Source organism: Anolis carolinensis, chromosome 2 (assembly GCF_035594765.1).
Source record: "Anolis carolinensis isolate JA03-04 chromosome 2, rAnoCar3.1.pri, whole genome shotgun sequence".
Lineage (NCBI taxonomy): Eukaryota > Metazoa > Chordata > Lepidosauria > Squamata > Dactyloidae > Anolis > Anolis carolinensis.
The window spans coordinates 66,826,653-66,843,273 of NC_085842.1; the positions used below are offsets into that span (position 1 = coordinate 66,826,653).

General features: G+C 36.3%; 1 protein-coding gene across 44 annotated transcripts in view; it reads right to left on the minus strand.

The window, feature by feature from the left end:
- slmap (sarcolemma associated protein) overlaps positions 1–16,621 on the minus strand; it is a 106,502-nt gene that overhangs the window by 36,362 nt on the left and 53,519 nt on the right. For 11 of the 44 annotated variants that reach the window (XM_008105263.3, XM_008105277.3, XM_062969856.1 and 8 more), the window contains exons 7-14: positions 14,847–14,942; positions 14,162–14,233; positions 12,184–12,324; positions 9,467–9,604; positions 5,914–6,082; positions 5,775–5,825; positions 4,612–4,662; positions 49–111 (exon numbers count right to left, since the gene is read on the minus strand). In XM_008105263.3, the coding sequence (XP_008103470.1) occupies positions 49–111; positions 4,612–4,662; positions 5,775–5,825; positions 5,914–6,082; positions 9,467–9,604; positions 12,184–12,324; positions 14,162–14,233; positions 14,847–14,942 (781 nt within the window). The remainder of the gene's footprint in view (positions 1–48; positions 112–4,611; positions 4,663–5,774; positions 5,826–5,913; positions 6,083–9,466; positions 9,605–12,183; positions 12,325–14,161; positions 14,234–14,846; positions 14,943–16,621) is intronic. The other 33 variants (XM_003217716.4, XM_016991628.2, XM_008105272.3 and 30 more) reach the window with 6 other exon arrangements.

Here is a 16,621-nt window from a genome sequence, read left to right on the forward strand (position 1 = left end):
TTCTTTTTATAGACTTTATAGTGAATGTGATGAATGCTGTGTACTCACTCTGGCACTCTATGAACTGATGAATAAAAGTGCAGTCCCCTCCACTCTTTGAAAGAAAGAGCTCTAGTAAAGAAAGAAACATCTTTAAGTTCATACCTTCATCTTTTGAGCGCTCATAACAAAATTTATAAGCCTCACAGGCACAGGGGAATGTATGTTTCCTCAAAAAAAAAACCATAAAAATAAAAAGGATGATCAAAAATCCCAATAATAGGTAGCAGTGAAACACAGAATACACTGAAGATGTAAATATACAAATTTATGATTTGTGTGCTTACATATTCAAAATTTATTAAGGCTTACAATTTACAGCAATGCTTGTTTGAATTGTTGACAGTTCACATATTCCAAATACAGATTGTGTCAACATTATACTTCTACAAGTTAGTTTAATTATAGAATTTGGGAGAAATGTATTTTTGCCCCAATTCCATTTCATATGCTTAATGAAGAAATATTATCTCCAAATTCATCGTTCTAAACTGAATGGTACTTCATCTCTCAACAAATCAATTTTCATGTATTTGGTTATCACTGGGTTTTTACATAGTATGTTAGATTGATTGTAACTGCTCAGTCCTACAACCTAACAAGTAGCTCAGAAAAAAGAAACATATTTTTAATAAATTAATTAATGGTTAAATAAATTATTTCAAATAAGTCCCTTCAATGCTGCCTTAAAAATCATGATTCAAGAAGAATTCTGAAAAGGTCTGCTGGACATTTATATTCTGTCATCTGTTTTATAGAACATAGCAGTTATTAAAAACCCATCTCAAGTGATTTGTTTCTAGCTATATCAAAATATATGAATATAATCTGCAGCTGATGTATCATATCTTCAAACAACTCCAACAATACCATGATTATATTTTCTTAATTATATAGACTAAGATGTTTCGAGTAAGAGTAATGGTTATCAATGTAACATTTTAAAACAGCTATGTATTGCTCCTCAACTTTCTCCCTATTCATCTCCAAATATCCATTGGCAATTCTCTTTTAGGGCCCTACCTTAAGATAGGAACATATTTTCTGTTTAAGAATTGCACTTTCAATTTTCTAAGGGGCTCCACAACAAGAGGGTGTCTCACTACAGCCTAAGAGGGTGACATTCATTAATACATTATATTTATATTCTTCTCTGGTCTTCAAAAATCTGTTATGACTTTATCATCTGTATAAACTTTCCTCATCGTATCAAGGGAATTCACAGGTGAATTCCCTTCCATATCAAATTCATCCAAATGCAACAGCTGCTAATTAACCGCTCAGACATCAACAAACATTGCCACTACATCTATGTTTTGAAAAGAAAAATGAACTCATTTGAACAGGGCTATCAACACAGTTCTTTTAATCCACCACTTCAAAGAGACCTATGAGATCTTATTCTCTAGTCTCTTCCCTTATGGATAGGGCAGCAGAATGTGCCCTCAAGCAAAGCAGCTAAGAGGGCAGGTGATACTGTGGAAGGAACTAAAAAGAAATGTGAGATTTAGTGCAGAATCCTGATGAAACCTAGTAAAACAGGCACAAAGCCCAAATGAGAAAAAATGGGGGCATTTTGAAAGGCAAAGCTAGGATGAGCTATGCTACATTTCTTTTACAGAGAAAGACTAACAATAGGCTCTGTACTACAAGAGCTACAAGACAGAATAAGATCGGAGTAGCCTGACTACTTTCATTCATCGAAGAATGATGATCTGTTATAACTTGATGAAATTAGAGGGGGAAGAAACAAGAATGAAGAGTTCAGAAAGATTTTGTCAGGAAAACAGTATACAGTGTTACCTCACTACATTGCAGTTCGCTTTTTGCTCCCTTGCTGTTTCGTGGGGGTTTTCTGAGCGGTGGCGCCTGCCAGTTTCCCTTTTGCAACTCGCCTTTCCTCTCGTCAGCATCCAGCCAGGCTACTCTGGATACCAATGAGAGGGAGGCGCATGCGCAAAATGGAAACTGGCAGGCGCTGGGGAGGAGGGCACCAAGAAGAAGCACAGGAAGAAGGCTTGTGAAGGGGAGAAAGACCACCTAACTACTAATATAATGTGTAAATATTGAAATAAATATAGTGCCCCTACTTCACGGATTTTCACTTATTGCGGGTGGTCCTGGAACATAACCCCCGCGATAAGTGAGGGAACACTGTATTATATGTGAAGGAAAGCTGTATGGCAAAAAGATTCTGATCATTAAATTGTGAAGGAAACATGGAAATTAAGTGACATGAGCAAGGAGATGTGAAGCTAACTAAATAAATAAAAGAGTAAAAGGAGCTTCCTGGCAAAGTCTAAAGAACAATGACCCCTTACAGACTGCTTTTACACATGCGACTACAATTTGGGAAAATAGCTGATATTTGTTTAAAAGGGAATATACCTTATAAAAAGCAGAAAAGACAACTAAGCTTCTTAAAATTATTTAACTCATTACAGTGTAACACATTACACTTCTACCCTTCTTGAATAGTCAATGTGTATTTTTTTAAAAAATCAAAGAAAGCATAATTAATAAGAGGCACAACCTATCAATTCTGTGGAATAAATGTATTATCTTCTGAGATCAAATAAGGTGTTAATTGAGACCCCAGGTAGCAAAGAGGTACAATTTAGTGCAGAACAGAAATTGCTTGGCTTGCCAAGCAGCCTTCTGGGGACCCCATCATCAAATTACTCCCCACAAAAAAGATTTACTTTTAAAAAGGATGATCACACACACAGAGGCCCCCATGTGTTGTACTATTATTTTACATCTACAGGGTGGCCCAAAAGTCATACTATCATTAAACAATTAAAAATAATCTTTATAAGGATTTTTAAAAATCTTAGATATTAACATTTCAACCCTTGGACATTTTTATGAAGAAAATTAGCAAGGTCCAATGAACCAAAATTGTAAAATATTATTTGGAAAATTGAGTCTATTACGTGCACACAAAGAGCATAGAGATTATGTGGCTCCTCAGTGACATGTCTTGACAAACTGTAATTTTAAATAACAGATTTCAACTGGCAAACCAATTTTCCTGGATTAACTGATCCATATTTTTTCCATGTAGGGCTACCTAAAGAATTGTTAATATTAACAAATTTTACAGTATCTAGCAGTTTAAAGAAAACATTTGAACAGAAATTCATGTATCAGGACCTGACACACTGAGCCTTGCCATTAAAAATGCACGTGAAAGGGTGCAAGCTTATGAGGCAGCAAATGGAAGTCATCTGTGCGACATTCATATTTCAACGAAGTAAATTACAAAAATATTATATTGTAATTTATAAAAACATTCTTTCAAAATAAAAAAAATAGCAGTTATTCCATTTTTAAATGATAATGTGTCTTTTCAGCCACCCTATACTTCTCTCTTTTTCTCTTTCACACATGCCCCAAGCATGCAATTCCGCTAGTTGCTTCTCTCTCTTTTTTTAAAGGAATAGTGACAGCATACAGAGGATCCTGGGTAGTTGCCCACCTAGAAGTGAATTTTCATACTGTTGCATGTAGTTAAGGTTTTTTTTTCCTGTTTCTAAACATTCCATTATCACCATAATTGTTAACCCTGGTTAAAATGAATTCTCAGAATGCCCTTAAAACCATTTTGAAAACCCAGTTCCAATAAAGTCCCCAAAACAAATATGGAGAGAGGCAAGAATAATTTAAATTATGGGCACTAATTGTCATATAATATCAAACTGGAGAGGGAAGTAGGGAGAATGCAGATGTGAGTATGCACAGACTTTTGTGGCCTAACCCCTGAGAACTCACTTCTGTTTTTTTTTTATCCTAACTGGTCTGTACTCCGACCGTCTCTTTACTACAGCTGATGACATAAAGTCTTTTTTTCCATCTTAAATTTATGTCTTGTTCATTAGGTGTGGTAGTGTAATAGTAAAAAAGCCCCAGTTGTCCAACAGTTTTCTCTGGATTTCAGAGTTGCAACAAATTCAGGAGACAAAAGATTAATATTTTAAAAGAAAGAAGCTGCTGTTTTATCTGGGCTAATGGTAACAGAATAGGTTTATACTCAAAATCAAAGCAAACATTTATATTAGTGCTAATAGGCAATCAAAAGGGAAGGTGTATAGGGCTCAAAACTAGCTGGAAGAAGGCTCAATGAAGTCAGCCAGAAATTAACTTCTTTACTCATCCTTATTCATTTTTGGAGATATTAGTATCCCCCCCCAAACAAAATGTTGTCAATGTTTTGATATTTTTGATAGTAGGCTTTTTATATGAATTTAAAAGGGACTCCAGCTAGCATCAGATTAAAAATGTGTTACTGAAATTATTTCCTAATTTGTCATGCAGACTTTATCTGTCTTTTATGCCAGTTACTTCCCTACAAACTGTCATATTATAGTCATATAGGCATGATATCTTTTTATTAAGACTTCATTTGTAGATGCAGTCCACTAGAATTCTACATATTTATAATACCAATAGTTTCCTCTATAGTACCTTACTCCTTTTCTGTTTTAGAATAAAAATGAGCAAATAAATAAATATGCTCATAACTAAAAATAACACAAGAAGAAAAAACTGTTGTTATTCAGGATACTCTACCTTTTTCTGCGCTTCCATTAATTTTAGGAATGAAGTCATCAACTTGTATGCCTAGAATTAACAAATGGTATTAATTCTGAATATGTAAAATAGGCTTACATATACAGGTGTCAACTTCCTGTATTGATTAAAGCTAAATTAAAAGGTCCACTGTCCTTTACTGCATCAATTTAGAGGTGGCAAACCTTAGGGTGGCATTTGGATTATTTTCAAAGCATAATTTCAATAACGGAAATGCAAAATGTATTATGGTTCTTGTAAAACCTTGCTGCTGCTGGACTTTATTTCTTATAATGTCACAAAAAAAAGAATAGTTCTAAAATGCGTAAAAGGGGAAAGTGATGACCTCCTTTGCAGAGAGTGATCTTCCCATTCTGCCTGCAAAAATTCTCCTGGTAGTAACAATCACACTGGGTCCGTCCTGAAGAACTAAACTGAGTGGATTGGAAGAACCAGTGGACCGTGTGCTCTCACTCTTCAAAGTTGGGAACATTAAAATTGCTTTATTCCAAGTCAAAAGATTGTCCATCTAACCCAATGTTGTAATCACTGCCTGTCTACCAGTGACTCTTACCTGGAGTACCAAGTTAGGAAGTGTTTCCTAGGCCTATTTGGATAAGCAAGCGACTCAATCCAGATTTCTTTTGTATCCATCAACATTATTCTATGTTATATCACTGTACTACAGTGAATTCTGGAGTTATTTGCCTACCCAATTCAAAAGGAAAATAAGGGAGGCAATTACACCTTCCTCTGCTGCTGTGAATCTGAGCCAAATTTTGGAATGTTTGGCCAAGTTTCAGCATGCTTTTATCATCCCATTTATGGAGGAGGGGGCAAGAAAACAGATAAATTGAAGCTCCAAACAAACAGTAAAACTCCAAACAAACAGTTAATGACATAAAATTTCACCTGAAAAACAGGAATGTTGTGACTTTAAAAAATGTCCAAGAAGCTCTTTATATAAAATACTCTAAAAGCAGTGCCCTCTACTGGCATTTTTACAAACATTTATTACCTAAATTAAGCTACAATGAAAGGAAAGTGTATTATTAGATAATCTAGTTGCCTATAATCATTTAATGGAGTTGGGATTCTAAGAAAGAGATAAAGTTAATAATCAAAATCCAGGATTAAGCAAAGTATTGTAATGTTAGACCTACCTAAGCTGTTGTGTTCTTTAAGAGCTTTCTCTTGAAGATGTTCTAATCGGACTGTAAACAGAATTCCAAAAATATATATATATTTCACATTTTAAAAGAAAAAGGTGTAATAGAAATATGTTTGGACTACTGAACTGACCTTGCAAAGCAGTTAACCGTTCATTGGTGAAGTCATTATCTGCTTGTAAAGCCTCTATTTTTGCTTGAAGTTCCTGCTCTCTCTCTTCCATCTCTTCTATTTTCTGCTGCAATTCCTTCTTTTCAACCTGTCCCTTTTGCTGGATTTCCTCTTGTCTTCCTTCAGCAGTCTGTACACAAACCAGAGAAAACAACCCATAGATCAAATAATTTTAAGAAAGAAAATTGAGATGTGTCTTGTTTTGTCAACAGCAAACTAGGATACCTGTTTTGTTATATAGAAAATACATTTTATTCATAGAATAGACCACTGTAGGCTTTCAGGTGAATAGTGAAGTACTAGTTTTTATCTGACCACTGTCATCTTACATTAAAAAGTGGGATATGAGCCAGAGGTGTGCATAATTCATGAGGGCCTTTTACTTCAAAACCATATAATGGAACTGTCTATATCAAGTATATGGAGGTTCTTTTAGCCAAATGCCCTAATTAATTTCAAAGATGTGAGGGGAGCATTCCAGTGGTCTACATGACAAAGACAAAATAAGGTATTTCAATTATTAGCATAGTTTAGCTTATAGTTCTTGCTGCCTCATAACTAAGTCTTACGAAAAGAATGTAGAATGGGAAAAAATACGACTTTCAGTGTAAATGAGCACATTTACAAACAGAATATTTTTACTTGTCATATTTGTTATGAAGCACTCATGAAAGAAATAGCTATGGCAGGTTTCTATTTAGAAAATGACAAAAAGTCCAGTATACAAAATTATATTCTGTACAGTAGCATCCCCAAGCAATATTTTTGGGATATCATATTAATTATCATCCACAGTGGTGGACACCAAAATCCATGGATATTCAAAGCCCATTATGTCACAATGACATAATAAAAAGATGTCCATTACCACAATTTGCAAACTACTTGCAAAATCAAGGTACTGTATGTATTTTGGATTTTTAAAAAAATATTTTAAAGCTGTGAATTGGTTAAAATCATCAATGCAGACCTTTCCAATATAGAAATAAAATAAATTGTACAAACTAGAAAAAGTATCAGATTTGAAAAGTATATGTTCTAGTCTTCTCTTCTTCTTCTTTCACTCAGTCGTTTCCGACTCTTTGTGACCTCATGGACCAGTCCACACCAGAGCTCCCTGTCAGCCGTCGCCACCCCCAGTTCCTTCAAGGTCAAGCCAGTCACTTCAAGGATACCATCCATCCATCTTGCCCTTGGTCGACCTGTCTTCCTTTTTCCTTCCATTTTCCCCAGCATCATGATCGTTTCCAAGTTTTCCTGTCTTCTCATGATGTGGCCAAAATACTTCATCTTTGCCTCTAATATCCTTCCCTCCAGTGAGCATGTTCTAGTACTTTCCCAGAAAAGAATCTTTATATGTAACTAGCTGTGCCCGGCCACGCGTTGCTGTGGCAAAGTGGTGGTGGTATTGGTTAAAAATTGTTGTGTAATTTTTATTTGACTTTATTTGCATTTTTTTATTAATTTTATTGTATGTTATATTTTTATTTATTATATTTTATTATTTTCTTGTATTATTTTTAGTTATTTTCTGTTATTATAGTATTTTATTGTATTAATTTTTTTGCGTTTTTTATTACTTTTTATTGGGTTGCTAGGAGACCAAGTTGGAGGAGCTTAGCCTTCTATTGGCAGCAATTGGATAAAAGCAATTATTCCTCTCTCTCTCTAATTAGGACTTTATTTTTCTTTTCTTTTTGTTGTAACAACCTAGAGGCATGGATGATGGGTTGTGTTGTCAAATTTCGAGGTTGGATAATAAAGAGGGATTAAGGAAAAGCCTATTAAACATCAAATTAGGTTATGATTTTACAAATTAAGCACCAAAACATCATGTTATACAACAAATTTGACGGAAAAAAGTAGTTCAATACGCAGTAATGTTATGTTGTAATTACTGTATTGACGAATTTAGCACCAAAATATCACGATATATTGAAAACATTTACTACAAAAATGGCTTGGATAATCCAGAGGCTTGGATAAGCGAGGCTTGGATAAGTGAGACTCTACTGTAGTTAAGGGGAAACTACTACCCCCATGAAAGTATTTGTATGCCTGACAACTAAAAAAACAAACTAACAAATGTGTACATTTGTAACAAATGTGTAATCCTAACAAATGTTTAGTTGAACTTGTGCATTTTTGCTTTCTTTTGTTCTAATTAAAAATATCTTGGTTTCACATGCCTGTTTAAAGAAAATGAATTTCTGGATATAAGATAAAGGCATACAATAAAAGAAATCATAGGTGAATAAATTAAGGCATTCCACATGATCTGGCAACCACTGAGAAAATAATACACTTCTTTGTTATTTTTTAAATGTTTATTATTTTTAAATGTATTGTTCTCAAATGAACATAATAAAAAGTATAAATTGCTTTGTAAAATGTTATATGAGTAATTGTTTAAACAGCTTCTTCAGAAAATGAAAATAAATTGTTGCCTAGAACATAGGACTTTCACCCTTTAGAATACTGTACATGTCCAAAACACAAATTAATATATAATGGCCCTTAACCTGAATAACTATGTACCAGAAATCGTTAAATAACCACAACACACAAAGCTCTCTATGGTAGGCCAACATTAGTAGTTGTATCACTTGGGAAATATTGAAGTGCATTGTTGTCACTCTGCAACATTTTTTATGCTCCCAACCTCCTTTGTTAGAACTTGCTTTTCCAGGAATCAAACAGATGTTCCTATACTCCTTCACTAGCCTGGCCCACAATACTCAAAGTTCCACTACTTAGGATTGTACACACCACAGAAGAACTGCCAGAAATCTTTTTAATGATTATTTATTTGTTCATATACAACACTTTATTAGAGATAATGTTTTTCCACAGGTTCAGTATCTATCTTCCTATAACACTAATGTCTTGACTACCATAAGGAAGGGTGTACTATGTACACAATAAAATAAATAATAGTAATAATAGTAATAAGATCTATTCAGCAAAGACCTTTTAAAATATTAAACATTTCCTATTTACAAGCTCAGAATATCTTGCTACTTTTTTTTTGGAACATGACTAGAAGTTGAGTGATAATGTGTCCTAATAGCATCAGTTTCCTGATGCTCATATGTGGAAGCAGGAATTGATATTAAAATAATTATCCACTAATAACTTAGGCATGCTTAACAGAAAGTAATAAATTTAAAATGTAGGTAAAATGGTGAGGGATATAGGTTCTAAAATCAATCTGTCAATTTTGGGCTAAATCTGAAAATAATTGTTTTGTTTTAAAATTTAAGGTATAATTTCTCCAAAAAGGCTCAATGGCACTTACTGTACAGTCTTTTGAATACTTTTTGTTTTAACAAACACTACTAATTATGTTTGTGGGGGAAAGAGAAGTTCATAAAGATGATGATGGAATGTAACAGTGAAAGTACCATTGCCAAGATTCTTTGTAAAAAGTGACCAACAATTGGGGTTATAACTAACTTTGAAAGCAACCACTACTTCAACAACTACAATCTAACATGTGTATAGCCATTGGTACCTTTAGTTTGTCAGTTAAATCTTTAATTTCATTTACAGCTCCATTGTATTTATTTGCCAATTCCTGCAGTTCTTCCTGAGTCCGTTCATTCATTTCTTTCAAGTGTGTACATTCATCTTCGGTGTTGCTTAAACTTCGCTGTAAGAAGGAAAACTGCACTTTAAAACTAGAAAACCTTCTAGGTCTATTTTTAACATTTTCAGTAACTGTAACATGCTAGAGAGCTCTAAGCATTTCCCAAGGTAAATGTATAGAACAATCAAAGCATTCTCGTCTCTAAAGATAACATCTGAATGATGTTGTAGCAAACCTTACAGAAAACTTTATCGATTTAGGATCAAGTGTTTGAAATTATAGGATACTGGATTTAGAAACAATCTTGTGAACAAGAGGCATTTTGATACCCTCTAAAACACTGGGATTATTGAGATCAAAAATAACCAAAATTAAAGCATTCAATGAAATATTTTTAAATAGTGTACTTAGATGAGGAATATACAAACATGATTTGGCTTTATTATTTCCCATGGTGACAAGAAGATACCGTATTTTTCGTTTTATAAGACGCACTTTTTCCCCCCAAAATAGAGGGAAAAAGTCAGTGCGTCTTATAAACGCAATCTGCGTCCAGGAAGGGAGAATGGGGACGCGCGGACGGCACAGATCGCCCCATTCTCCCTTCCTGGATGCGTCCGCAGATCGCCCTGGCTGTCAATGGGCCTGTGCGTGTGCTTGAGCAAGGAAGCCTCCGATGTGTCACGTGAGGCTCAGAGGGCGGACGGAAAGGGTCCTCGGGCTCCCATTCCTCCTGCCCGCGGGGCCTGTTCTTGCTACTGGCCTGCACACCCCCGCCTCCTCCTCCCAGGCCTGCGGCCTCTCGCCGGCCTTGCCAGCCTTGCCGGCTGCTCGCCTGGCCGCGATGCCTGCTCCTGCCTGACCGGTGCCTGCCCCCACCTGGCCACAATGCCTGCTTCCCCGCCACCTTCGCCTTCCCTTCCGCCCCGAAGGCGGGATGGCGCCGCTGGACCATGGTGCGCTTCTCCGTCCTCTCCAAGGCAAGGAAGGAGGGAGGCGGGGGAGCCAAGCCAGCAAGCGGTACCAGCAGCAGCAGCCCCCTCCTCTGCCTCCTCCTCCTCCTCGGCTGGGGCGAAGGCCAGGTGAGAGGCAGGGGCCCTTCCTGCAGGCTTGAGGGACTCCTCCCTCCCTTCCTTCCTTCCTTCCTTTGTCCCTTCTTTCTTTCTTTTCCTCTTTCTTTCCTTCCTTCTTTCCTCATCTCCTTTCTTCTGCCTCCCTCCCGCAGCTTAATTTTATTTATTTATTTATTATTAATATTAATTATATTATATTAATATATTATATAATATAACGTATAAATAATTATATTTATTAATAATTAAATAAATAAATTTATTAGTTTAATAATAGTAATACCCCTTATCCTTATTTAATGTGATAAATGTATTACCTGTCTCTCCTTATCTAGCCTAATAATAATAATAATAATAATAACAACAACAACAACAACACCCTGGCACCCTCCCTCTTCTCCCTCCCTCCTCCTCTCCCTTCCTGCCCTTCCTTCTTCCTTTTCTCCTCCTATGTTTCACTCCTTCCTTCCTTCATCCCTTCTTTCTTTCCTCCTTCTTTTCTTCTTCCCTTCTTTCCTGCCTCCCTTCCTCCTTCCTCATCTCCTTTCTACTGCACCAACATACATTGGCCATTTTCCCAGTCACTGGTGGGGTTATGGCTATGTTCCATAAGCATTCCCTCCTGGCGTTTTGCCTGCATCTATGGCAGACATCCTCAGAGGTTGTGAGGTCTCTTGGAAACTAGACAAGTGGGGTTAAATCTATCTGCAGAAGGTCCAGGGTGGGAGAAAGAAAGAACTCTTGTTTGTTGGAGGCAGGTGTGAATGTTGTAATTGGCCACCTTGATTAGCATTAAATAGCCTTGCAGCTTCAAAGCCTGGCTGCTTTCTGTCTGGGGTAATCCTATGTTGGGAGGTGTTAGCTGGCCCTGATTGTTTCCTGCCTGGAATTTCTCAGTTTTCTGAGTGGTGTTATTTATTTACTGTCCTGATTTTAGAGTTTTTAAAATACTGACGTTTCACCCACATCTACTAAGTTTGTCCCCACTTCAAGTAAGTCACCCCAGCCTTGCCATCAATGGGGCGATCTGTGCCGTCCGCAGATCGCCATTCTCCTTTCCTGGACGCAGATCGCCCACAGCACAGATCGCCCCATTTTGCCCTTAGTTCCTGGATGCAGGCGCAGATCGCCCGGGCGATCTGCGCCTGTGTCAAGGAACTAAGGGAGAATTGGGCGATCGCCCAGATCACCCAATTCTCCCTTACTGTTATGTTATTTTATTAAAATGTTCTAGGTCATCTTTTAGTTCAAATTATTTTTCCCCATTTTCCTCCTCTGAAAACTAGGTGCGTCTTATCATCAGGTGCGTCTTATAAAGCGAAAAATACGGTAGATATTCAGACCATGAGAGTTCAAGACTCACTCCAATTTTCCCGATACAATCATAGTAGGGGCAAATATCTACTCATAGATAAACCACAAAATGAAAACAATGAAACAATCCCCACCCTCAAACATCAAACCAAGATCTTAGCAAAGGAGTAAACACACCAATGTTTTATTTATATGGTATGTAGGCAAATTATTTTTGTGTTCTAAAAATGTAGGCAAAATATAATTAGCAAATACCTCCACTTCAGAAAGTTTTCTGACCACTTCAATTTTTTCCTGAAGGACCCGCCTCAAGGACTCTTTGGCAGTTGTCTCATAGTTATGTTTATCTTCTTGCAATGCTATAAGTTCCTTTCGTAAACTGTCTTCTGTTTGAGTCTGTAAGTAAACAGGTTAGCCAAAATTTTAAACCTGCAAGTTTCATTTACTTTTTTAAAATTATTCATTTTTGTCTGGAAAATATATAATTCTTTTACAAGTGTATCACCAGATTCCTTAGGATGCTTGAATACTGTCAGGAACTGGCTGTTCATGTAAAATCCTCTTCATTATTATCTTTGGTAAACTATTTTCCTCTCAGGGCTTAAATATTAAACATAATTTCACCTATAGATTGTGATTTTTCACAATTTAATATTCAGAATCTCTCTCCCTAATTGCAGCATTTCATTCCATTTCACCCTGTTTTTTGCATTCATAACCTTCTTGGATATCTAGTTGATAAACTGCAAATAAAATTTAGCAGTTAACTAAATGGAAAATTTGGTAATTGAAAATTATTATTTAAAGATTTAAAATTTAAATCAGATAACCTTGGCAATATGGGCACGCTAAGATTTTCTTTCTACTATATTCTACAAACAGAAAGAACAAATCTCATGTTGGCATTTTTTTAAATTATGAACCAGATCATGGTTAGAAATGATGATGGATTATGGAGGTTAAGTCTCACAATATGCATTAAGCATCGTGAATAGAACCTCCATATCCAGACAACACACTACTGAATACCAATGCGTAGCTGCGAAGAAGCTAATACTAGGCAATGCCCTTATGACTTGCTAATAGGCCTGCAACACTGGGTTTGCCACTGTGATCAGAAGGATGCTGGAATCACACCTGGGCCCAGAAACAGAAAAAAGGCTCTCCATTCAACACAAACTGCCATGGGCCTAGCATCTGAAGGAAAGATGGAACAGACACATCTCCATCAATGTATAGGCTCCAAAGCAGATGAAAAGTCATATCACTGCCCTGACCTTGAAGGGAGTGAATGAGAGGCAAGTACTGCTCCATCATTCCTAGGCACAGACACAGATGAAAGCCCTCTCCTGCATCTCAACTGCAACTACTGTAGCTTTGAAGGAAGGGAAGAGGCAGTATATACTGGACTTAATCTCACAGTAACTTCTCTTTCCGTTTTGTGTCATGTCTTAGACTATAAATCTGAAGAAACTGTTGTGTTTTATTTGTAAAACACCACATACAGCAATAGTGCTATTATATAAATAAAGAATAATAATAATGGTGTGAACAGACTTTGAACAAATTGAGCAAGCTTTCCTTTTATGTGGTAGGTAACTAATCAACTACACAAATAATATATTCATACCACAGACTAAATTTTTTTTATCATAAATGCTTTGGACTAGAAGTGTTTAGACTTTAGATTATTTTAAATTTTATTTTGACATACCTGCATTTGCAAGTATGTACATACATAATAAAGTATCTTGAAGATGGGACCCAAGGCTAAACACAAAATTCATTTGTTTTATTTACACCTCATAAGCATAGCCTGGAGGTAATTTTATACAATTTTGATTCATACCTCCCACATTTTCACAGATCCTTGGGTCTCTCTCCAGCATTGCATCTTGTTTGTTTGCTACTTGTATTGCATATGAAATATGAAGCTAGAGAGAGAGAGAGACTGATGATCTGTGAAACTGAGAATCCATGTCTCTCACCATTTCATAGATCTTTGCATCTTTTCAACCTTGTGTATCTCTCCAGCCTCTCCCCTCACTACAGTAGGCTTCCCAATTGCCCACTTCTACCTTGACAGTGAAGGCAAAACAAGGTGGATTGTGGCAAAAAGTTTTTTATTTGGAGGCATTTCAAATTTTTAATTTCTGGATAAGGGAGGTTCAATTAGTATTAGATTTTTCAGGGAACCAAAATACCATATATCACAATAAAACAAGGTACTTACCTTTGAACATGCTTGTAACTGGTTTCCCATAACTTCTAATCTTGATAGTAGTCTATCTTCATCTATCAATGCCTGTTTTTTTAAAAAAAAAATCCAAATTCATTTAAAACTAACAACATCTAGCAAAACAAAGACATACAATAAAAATAATTAAAAAAACGGTTGTCATGTGACATATGCAAGATATTATTGTTTACATAACAAATTTGGGTAAGCTAGTTGTAATCAGGCAGTCTCCAAGTTACAGGCAAGATAATTTTTGTAGGCTTGCTCTTAAGTTGAATTTAGAGAGAGTGAGTTTTGGATAGCATAGGGAATGGTTAATAATACACTTGTGATGTTTGTTTTGTTGTTCGTTTAGAAATTTTCACCTCACTTTCTGTCCCTGTGAGAATTGGGATTTGAAAAATTTCGCTTGATGTGGAAACAACATGACAAGTTTTAGTTATAAAGCTTCAGTGGAGACACCTATTATCCCCATGATAATAACTCTTCCAGGAGTGAATTTCCTATTTCTTAGGAGTCGATTCCCTCTCAATTCCTGTTGTCTTACCCTGGCTCTTAACTATGAATTGTATGTAAGTCTGATGTCTGTAACTCAGGGACTGTCTGTAGTACTTAAAACTTAACACTCTTAAAATTTTAGACGTAAAGAAAAAGTCAAAAGTAAGAGCTCACACAATACCTGCCAACTAGTATCGGATGCCTCTTGAGTGACAGCAAGCAATCGCTGTAAGGTGGCCAGCTTCTGTTCCAACATTTGTTCCCTGTGTAAGGCCTCCTACAGCAAACAAAATGAGTTAATTCAAAACTGTAGCCGTGGGAGTCTTAATTTATTATTTTAATTTTTTTCCTGTACATGTCAACAGCCCTGGCACTTTAAGGAGAGTAACCAATAAATAGACAAACATTTCCATTTATGTCTCAACCTTTGGTATTTTTGGTTAGATTCTTACATTTATCATACTAGTGTGAAGCTAGGAACACCAATCAGATAGCATCATGTGCAGCCCAATATGTGCCCAATCTGAGCAATTTCTCAGTCCACAACAGGGTGTCTGCTAGCATATGTCACAAGGACTGTACTTTCTTTTGTTGGCAATTGGAATTACTGCAACGAAAGCTTTAGCTGTAAGAATATGACTCCTCTAGGTCAAGTCTGAGTATCTGGAGAAGCACCAAGATACGCTAAGAAGAAAAATAACAACCATAGTTCATGATGTCATTTTTAAGGTAAAAACTGAAATAACTTAATTCTAATAAAAAGGAAATAAATGAACTCAGAAATAAAATAAGATTTCAGGGAAATTGGGGAAAACTTGTATCAATTTCCCAACAAATCATGCAAAGTTTTCTCAGTAGTAACCACTAGATGGCATATTCTTACTTTTGCCTATAAATTGGCATGGCAGTAAGTAACTACTGTATTTTATCTTTATACAGCCTCCAGGTCAGGAATAATAATGCTGAATTTTCCACTCTCGTTCATAGTGCAGGAAGAGATGGATCAGTTAATGAAAGTGAGACACCACATGTCCATAGGGGATCTGAAATGCATTTGTTTCACTCTTTCTGAACAAGTATGTCAGAGAGTTCTGTAGACAATATCTCACAGGATTTGTTGTGTATTGTGTGCCTTCAAGTCACATCTGACTAGGTTATATATAGAACCTATTACAGGGTTTTCTTGGCAAGCTTTGTTCAGCAGGAGTTTGTCTTTGCGTTCCTCTACAGCGGAGGAAGACTTGCCAGTAGTCAACCAGTAGGTTTCCATGTCTGAATGGGGAATCAAACCCTGGTCTCCCAAAATCTTAGGATGAACCTACAGAGTAGAATTAATGAAGTTGACACCACTTGACACCACTTTAGCTATCATGACTCAATGCTATGGAATCCTGGGAGTTATAGTCTGAAGGAGTGCCAGCACTCTGACAAGACTACAACTCCCATGGTTCCTTAGCCTTGAACCATGGCAATTAAACTAATATCATACTGTATTAATTTTACCAAGTAGATGAACTCCTAGTCCAACACTCAAACCACTATATCACACTGGTAGTAGCTATAGTGATATAGACTAAAACACTTAATCCTATGTCTTAGTGAGTTAGTTCATTCATTAGAATGCCTGGCTCTTCCACTGGCAGACTTAATAAAATTGGGTCTGAAAAAATTAGGATTGGAATCACAGAAAATGCATCATGCACTTTGTTAACATGCCACAAAATCAGTTGAAGCGCTGGAAAGCAAAGGAAGGTTTAAACAATTAAAAAATACTCTTTCTTAGCGTCTTCTTATATCTTCTCCATGTTCTGTTTTCCACTAACCTATTTATTAAAGATACCACACAATGAAGGTTTCCATGAGATGGGAGCTTTTATTCTGGAGCCAAAAGATTCCTTTAACAAATTCCATGTCTTCCCCATCTCTACTCTACTGAATCACCTTGGAAAGAGTAAA